Source organism: Rhyacophila brunnea, unplaced genomic scaffold, assembly GCF_057557595.1.
Source record: "Rhyacophila brunnea isolate RB1 unplaced genomic scaffold, BYU_Rbru_1.0 scaffold_23, whole genome shotgun sequence".
NCBI lineage: Eukaryota > Metazoa > Arthropoda > Insecta > Trichoptera > Rhyacophilidae > Rhyacophila > Rhyacophila brunnea.
The window spans coordinates 17,565,204-17,574,481 of NW_028232893.1; the positions used below are offsets into that span (position 1 = coordinate 17,565,204).

The following is a 9,278-nucleotide window of genomic DNA, read 5'->3' on the forward strand; positions in this document are numbered from 1 at the left end:
ACCTATCTCATTTCGTAGACTCGGGATCAAATTTAGGAAATAGGTAGGTACCTACCTATTATTCAGCTGTCGTTTATTCATTGTGATGAATAATTATTTTCATTCGGTTTGTTTTTGAACTATTGTTTCCAGTAATATTGACGTGTGGCAGCACTACATTATTAAACTGGCAGCACTTAGAAGACAACTGTCAGTTGTCACAACATTTCATTTGGGGGTGTCAACTTACGAAATATTTAATATTAAAGCTGATTTAAAACTATGTCTGACTCGATTTTGAAAAAAATTGGGTCCCCAGATTTTAATCCTGACAAGTATGTGAAGGAATTGGCTCGAAGTTGCGTCGGAGGGCAGGAATTACAGCAGCAGCGTCAAAAAATACAGGCGCTCAGCGAGGAAACCGCCAACTCTCTGAAGAAGAATGTTTACGAAAACTACATGCAGTTCATTGAAACTGCGAAGGAAATATCACACCTGGAAGCGGAGATGTATCAGTTGTCGCATCTGCTAACGGATCAGCGGAGCTTATTGCAATCTTTGGCCAGTACGTCTATTTTGGGTGGAGATACCGCAATCCCTCAGACGATAAGCCCGGAAAAGATCGACACGGATACGGATAAAATCGAAGACCAGCGGAAGTTGAAATTGAATTCCATTTTCGAAAAAGTTGAAAGCTGCATGAGCTTACTGGATGTGCCCGATCGCGTCCTGTTGCACGAAGGCGACATTTTGGAATTGGACGCAGAGGAACACACCCCTATGCAGCGAATGCACGGATATCTATTCAGCGATTGTTTAATGCTGACATCTTGGATTCCTAATAGACGAGGGCCTATGAGATACCGATTCCAGGCCGTATATCTCATTAGTAGTATGGCTGTAGTAAATGTGAGAGATCTCGGAAACATCAAACAAGCATTTAAATTACTAGCCTTTCCTGACACTCGCGTTTTTCAATGCAACAATTTGACCAGTAAGAAAGATTGGTTGGAGAAATTCGAAATAGCAAAGAAGGCATATTTGTCAAAAGAGGAACAGAAAGAAGTGTTAAAGAGAGAAAGTGTCCACCATGATAAGCCGACGGTGAGACCTGATTCTTCAGAATCACCTACGAATCCTTTCGATAACTACAACAATCAATCTGAAGCTGTTTTGCCAGATAATTTGCTCGATGTAAATGAAGAATTGGATATTTTAATCGGTGAACGTTTCTTTGAAAAAGCATTCAATTTAATGCAAGATTCAGAAAAAAGTTTAAAATCTGAAGAATATTCTGCAATGCCGATGACTGCAGAGATATTAAACAAAATGGCATCACGACATAAGACTTTAACAGACGTTCTTATTAAAGAATTAGAAGTTACGCCGTATTGGACGCCGAGAGGTGGATTACGATCGTCACGCAGCTCTGTCCAATTGCTGAATAAACTAAAAATGACAACGCAAGCTTGCGATTTATTTTTGGCTATCTGTAGTCAGACTATGAAAGTGCACGTAAAAGGTGTGCAACACGAAGGAACGGCCGTAATGTACGTTAAGCAAGTCGGAGAAGTATTCTTCTGTACTATGGCGGAAGTCATTCAAGAATTCACAATGGCTTTTCCGGATGATAAGATTAGCGCCCTGGTCGTGTGGGCCAGCGCTGAACTGAGGATTTTAATGAACCAGATGGTAAAACAGATTTTTACTCCGCAAGCCCAATTGCAATCCGTTGCGGAATGCGTAGTCAGTTTACGAGAGCAGTGTCTAAAAATGAGAGAATTCGGTTTGGACCTCTGCTTCCAATTGGACGGATCTCTTCGTAATTCAATAATAAAATCGCTAAAAGATTATAAGCAGTCGATATTAGATTCAATTAAAGGGAAAGTCGTCGACGATAAATGGACACCTGTTAATTTAAAAACGAAAGCCGGCGTCAGCACATTCTTAGATGAAATGCAAGAGCTAGGTTTGATTTTAGCTAAATACGTTATCAATGAAACTTGGATTGATCTTTCGAGCAGTACAATTTGGTTTGCGAAGTCTATTCTAACTTTACAATGTCAGGGTTTGCACATGGTCACTGAAGACATGATGGGAGCCCTGGACGAGAGCATCCACGCGATTTTCAACGGTAGATTAATGCTGTCCATCGGTAATGATTCTAGCTATGCTCAAAAGAATTTCAAATTCATTTTGGACACACTTTTGCCAGTCATGCTCAGAAAATATAATGAAGAGGTGGGTTATGACAACGAAAAGCTTGTTACGTTGGCTAATAAATACGGAATCAGTACAAAGGGCAGTTCGAAAAAGACAGCCAGCAATGTTACTAAATATTCCAGTGAATATTTGTAAATATAATTATTACTTGGGCTTCTATTTAACCTGCATGTTTTTGATTTACATTTTACATGTCCGGAATTAACATTTTCCCGTGATTTTCGTGTAGTTTCTGCAGACCTGTTTTATTGTAATACCTGGTTTTACGTGTTGATTTCGCGACCCACGGTATTATAGGCTGACACGTTACCGCTTGGCCATCATGGGGCCGATAATATTATAGTGGGGATATATATTATAATTTACCCTGTGTATTTAGATATTCAATATTGATTTTGTAATGAGTATGTATTCATAATGGTCTAGTGTTGCCATTATGCTATACTGCTAATATAGAAATAATGACTTGTGTAATGAAACTAGGGTACCTAATCAATTAGCTAAATAATATGTTATGTAGAAATAAGAACAAACAAATATATTTATCATATTATGTATATTGCATTTTATTTAAAATCTTAATACATACACAATAATATACATTTTAGATATTACTCTTATGAATAGTATGTATAGTTAATATGCTTAAACACCATCTATAATGAGATGTCTATTTTCAAAAACGAATAAGTCCACATGATCGAATAAAAAATATGAACATACTATTTGTAATTATACACAGTATGCAATGATCTATAATATTTTAATGTGGTTATTTTACTTATGCAATCGTCGCACTACATTTGAGGGCAGGAAAAAAATGGCAATTGCCATTTTCATAAAATCTTGTGCGAGTTAACAAAAATGTATAATCTTTTTTTTTATAGATAAATCTTTTATACAAAGTATTCTAAAATGTTTGTATACCAATAAAAAATTACATTTTAGAATAGTTTTTTTAGAAATTACACCTATAAAAATGAAAATAAATGAGATATTTTTATTGATGGAAACTGCCAATTTGTTTTATTATTTGTAAATGCTGAATTAAAATACTTAAATGTATAATTATAAAAAAAAATATTGTTACATAATCAAAATGATTCGATAAGCAGTTCGGTATTGTGATAGCAAACGGTTAGAACTGCTGTTTACATAATTTTACAGGAGAGCAAAAACAAAGTTTTGAAATTAGTCTGACAAGAGTTAAAGCGCGTTGACATGGTCCAAATACGACCCAAGTACACTTGGACCGAGTGCCATCCAAGTGCGCTCGTATGAGACATCTTCATACTACTTATTTCTATCCAAGCTACTTGGACCGCGTCCTACTCATCCAAGTTATCTTGGATAGGAATAATTAGTATGAAGCTGTCACTTAGATGGCACTCGGTCCAAGTGAACTTGGATCGTACTTGGACCGTGTCAACGCGGCTTTTAGTTTATAAGATATTTTGATGTATTTTATATCAAAATAAGCGGAATTAGCATCCCAACAACACAAACCTCAAATCACTTCTTTGAAAAAGATTGAAGTTTTATTTATCTTGTATTTTAAGCTGATATATCTTTTTGCCATATCAAGTTTTTTCACATTTGGTCAGACGCAGACATCTTTTAACGTTACTTTGTGACCATTAAAGTTGCAGCTCTAATATTTTGCCAAATTAAGAATGTACAATTTGAAACATATTATGGAAGAAAACTTAAAAAGTAAAAAAAACTGCAGTTATAACCGTCTGCCATCACAGTACTGAGTTGTATTACAATGCATGTATCTGCTATGCGATTTTAGCATATCGTCGATGCACATCAAATATGGTCTATGTGACTCTGAGTACATTCTGAGAAAATCGATAAAAACTGTTTAAAAAAAAAACGGAATGTAAAATAATATTTCTAGTTATGGACAAATTAGGGAAAAAATATTTATTCAACGTAAGAATACATTTTATTTCAAATATTTACTATTTTGAACAACAAAATGGCATTTTACTGCGTTTTTTGCACATGGTTCATATTCTATGCACAGTTTTCGTCACATGAACCATATTTAATACTAGCTGTCAAAATTATTCAAATTTGATAACTAGGCACTAGTCTAGTGTCTAGTTAACAGAATTAAAATATGAGATTCTATTATCACAAAATATATGTGAATGTTATGGACATACCTACTATGAAAATGGATTTGTGTAGTGATATGCAGAGGATATGACTTTTTTATTACAAAATAATTTATTAATTTTCTGTTTTGCGATCGGCATTTTGACTTTGGTTGATAATGTTTTTTCCATCTTCCCATGAGGTTTAACACTTATCATTGGCTCATCACAACACCCAGACTTGCAGCACCAGCACCCATATTTACACAGAAAAAACATCCATTTAAAACATGTTGACGGTGCAGCGGGAATCAAACCCGTAACCTCCAGACTCAAAGTCGAATGAGTAGGTAGACCACTAGTGTACGGAGGCCATCATTATTTCTTACCTCTTTCTTTAAGAATAAATGTTAATCTTTAACAATATTAAAAGCATGAATATTAATCATTCTCTATTGAAAAAATAAACACAACTTCATATTAATGTTATTTTTATTTCAAATCGTACATACATCAAACAAAATAATAGCAACATAACGAAGTATTTTTATACAACATTTGCATTATTAATTGTAACATAATTCACAATACAAAACTAAATTAACGTTTTTGCTCCAATTCCTACATGGACGTTAGGGAATCATAAAAAGGGTGATGATCTTTGTCTATCACAAGTTTTAATTCTTGCAAATGCCTGAATTTGGATTCAGATACGGCAAGGGGTCTGTTATACAGTGGCAATGGGGGAACATAGCCAGTCTTGCGGCGTTGAAGCAACTCTAGCCAATCACTCGACTGATCTAATTTATAAAAAATATCCCCCGACGGTACGTATTTCAGAGCCCTTAAATCTGTGACAACGGGATCCCCTACTTTCTTTCCTGGTCTCAGAGAAGTTAAATTCGTATTTAAAGTTTCGTAATTTAAAAAAAAATCAAAATGAACATTTTTAATATTATACGGCTGTTTGGGTCGAGCCATTTGCATGCGTGATACATAATCACTCGGAGAATATATTGGAGGCTTGAAGTAATGCTCCAACACAGAATGGACATTATCGGCTTCCATCATAGTATGGCCCTTCTCCAAAAATATCTGTTCTACAGTGACTGATGTCATTTTTGAGTAGTCACTTAAAGCACTTGCCAGTATTCGATTCCGATTTTGGTAATTACAACCATCAGAAATTAGGATGATCTTATTATAGTTATGTGGCCTGGTCGCTAAATAGTTGATAATACAACTTGTGAACTCGTTGGCGGTCACACCTCCATCTGCTTCGTGCCACACGTAGAGAGTCACGTCTGCATTATTAAGGACATATATGGTGAAATTATGTACTTGTAGTTTCTGTTTGTAGTAAACAGCAGATGCCAGCAATTTAGGGCATAACAACACACTCTGCAAGTCTATTGTTAAAACTAATGTAGTCTCGCTGGCAGATTCTTTGGCAGTGTTCTTGGCCTTTTTAGCATGCTCCTTTCGTGTTATGTGTTGGTCGTAAATTTCTTTCCCAAGAGTTCCACATTTAAATCCTACACAAATATCACATTGATCTTTGCGTGGATGGTGAATAGAAACTTTTTCAGCTTTTAAAACGTTGCTGAAGAAGTTTCTGTTGACAGTTAGCACATTGTTCTCTGTGCACCACATATTGAAGACTGATAGCATGTGCTGACTTGATAAAAAAGACGACTCGACATATCTTCGTTTTGTTTGAGACCGACAATAATGACTTGGAACAACTGGCAGAAGATTTAGCCACTTTTTTACATTCTCCACAGCTTCAGTTTGCTTGGCCACTCTTTTATTTGTATTGCTTGGGGGAATATTTTCGCCGTCATTAATAATAATGTCTTGCTGATTACTCCATCTTGTGTAAGTGCTTTGTGTGATGCTCAAAGTATTTATGAACATTTTGCGGCACACTTTATGTTTATCCCCGTCTTTAGTAAAAAGATATATATCGTGCCCTTGATTCTTCTTCGTGATAGCTGTACTTTCACGACGACGCTTTCTTATAGCACGTGTTGCTACAAATCCCAGGAAATATGCTTTTTTCTCCGACCAAGTTTTCAACTTCCAAAAATTGTGAAATGTGTACAGGCGATCCTCTTCTGTTATTTTCTGACAACATAAAGAATTTTTATGTGCCACCTTGGGTAATTTGTGTGAACATCTTATTCCCATAGACTTTGGTTGCTTTGATTGGCTTTGTTGATATTTTCCGCAATGTTTTTTATAGCCGACATACCCTTTCCCCAAGACTCTCCGTTTCTGATTTTTTTTAATTTTCTGAACTACTGAAATATCAGAATCCATTGGTAAAGAAATATCCATATCACTTTGTGGGATCCACTCTCCAGTTAATTCACACAGCCATCTGTTACCAGGGACATCTTCGTATGGTGCAGGGCCAATGTCTTGTGACAGCATTGGGATAAATTCTCCAGTCACAGGGCATAACATCATGTTGTCATCCATTTGGGTGGTTGATGGTTTGACTACTCCAAGCTCCATAACCCCTGATACAGAACTGCGTATCGCACTTAATCGTACTTTCTTTGTTGTGCGGTTTCGGTACAGTCTAGAACAAAATCGATATTTTAAACATAATTCACTAACTTGCCTGCTAATTCCAATACAATAATAAAAATATGAACTCACTTAAAAGTGCTTGCAACTTGTCAGCAAACAACAGCGATAATTTCTTTTCTTATATTTTTTCACTTGTCAGAGAAAAGTTTTCCTGGAAAAGAAGACGTATAGAATGAAATATAAATCACACAGTACACAAAACTATGAGAGTTAGAAAGTACAATATTCAGCACTCGAAATGGAAAATTTTACGAACCGGAGCGCTCGTTAATTTTCTGAAAATATTAACATAGTTATCTAATGTTATGTGTGTTTTATGAAAATAAGTGTGTTTAATTTTTCGTTATATGACTATTCTAACTCAAGTTGTAAAATTATTTTTTCCACGAGATGGAACTCCAATGTAGCCGATTTCACGACCCGAAACGGCGCTCCGGTCATTTCGAGCCCTGAGAATATTGTAAAAACCTATGAAGCTAGATAACTACTTACAGATTTTGAAGCCAGATAATAATGTGTCAATGCTTTGTCAAATATCATGGGTTTCTCATTTTTTGTAGTTTAATTTTAGTATTAATCCATTTCTGAAACATAAACAACATAATAACTTTAATATGTTTCTACTTAGTGCAGAAATTCGAGGCTTATCTCAACATTGAACTCAAATAATGACAATTGAAAGACCTGCCTTCATTCATAATTTATCTGGTGAAATTTTGTGAATATTTACATGAAAATACATCAAATTTATTTAATAAAACATAATAACTTACCGCTAATTTATAAACCAAACGATCACAGATAGTAAAACAGTGATATTAGGTATGGTTTACATACTTTTTCACTCCAAAAACAGCCAGAATACGTACACGGCGGGAACAACTAGACAACAGTCACGTGTCAGTGAAATCAAAGCTGATGTAAAATTCGGACCATGTGAACATAGACGCGGTACTAACCACGTATTAAATACGGCGCATGTGCAGTAAGATCACATGGTTCATATTTAAATGCGAAGTTTTGAATGTTGGCACATAGTTTGTTTTCTATCTCCTTTAATATTTTGTTTTATCACATGGTTCATATTTTAAAAGGTAAAGAAAAAAAAAAGAAAAAAAACTGTATATTTAGCTCATTTTTGTAAAAACGTCACATAGACCATATTTGATGTGCATCGACGATATGTAAAATCACAACCATTTGAATGTATACATTCAATTTGACAAAGGTTTATTAACACTGCTACCCAATTTTTTATTATGTAAGTATTTAATTCCAATATTTTTTAAAAACTTGTATAGTAAACTTCAATTTATACGAATATACTATGCAGATAAATTTGTAGAGTAAAAACTAAACATTTTACACACAAAGACAAGCGGCGCCAAATTGACACCGATTGTCTCCAATGGGTTAAAATGATAGACATAAATGCCAATTTGTCCAATTTTGTTTTGCGTTTATTTATTGCAATCAAAAATTGGTCAGCTAATGATAATGGGCATATTTATATTGATCTAATAAAAAATACAATATGCTGAAAAAATAAATTTACATTAAAACCAACCACTTACACTTGAAACACAAAAATGTCATTCACAAATATTAAATTGTGGATTTATCAGTATTTGAAAATATATGCCTCATAATATAAATAACTCCAGTTATAAATTCGCTAGATTTGGTGTGGCTATATAAAAAAATAAGATACTATAGATTGCCACAATAATTCTCTAAATATATACATACATTAAAATTATTTTATCAGTTCGTTGAAAATTATTTAATCATTATCTACCATTAGTTTACAGTTAACTCTCAATTTACCGGAGTCATGTTAACTGGGCGGCGAACCGTGATAAAGAAAAAAGTCTTTTATCATAATCTGAACTGACAACTGATCAAATATAATAATGTTTTGTAGATACTGAAGATTAAGCCGCATCGCACATACAAACTCGTCTCGATTGCAACATGTCGAATTTGTCGATGTGATATTTATTGTTGGTATTCATAAAACACATGTATCTTAATGTACCATCGTACACAGCGGGAATGCAACATTTTTGGTTGAAAAAAAAACATCTGTTGCAAGTAAAAAAATTTTAAGCACACGGCATGAATGTCGCTTGTCATCGCTACAATGCATAGAATCCGTACTATTTTACAGTGACCCAGTCACTTTTCAAGCTAGTGCAGTCCCACAAACTTATCTGTAGAGTGGACAAAAATGGAATTACAATGACGCCATATTGAATACATCTTTCCACTGTCAGATTCTGTTCAGTTGTGAGTCTTGATTGGGTAGTTTTCGACTGTGGCTCCCCCATCAATTCTCCAGATAAATTTGTGGTGCTATACACACGATCTTCG

General features: G+C 34.7%; 1 protein-coding gene across 1 annotated transcript; it reads left to right on the forward strand.

The window, feature by feature from the left end:
• The first annotated feature begins 180 nt into the window (after positions 1–180).
• On the forward strand, positions 181–3,214 carry Exo84 (exocyst complex component Exo84). The gene has a single exon (XM_085950630.1). The coding sequence runs from the start codon at positions 262–264 to the stop codon at positions 2,335–2,337; it is 2,076 nt and encodes a 691-aa protein (XP_085806756.1). The 5' UTR covers positions 181–261; the 3' UTR covers positions 2,338–3,214.
• The last annotated feature ends 6,064 nt before the right edge of the window (positions 3,215–9,278 follow it).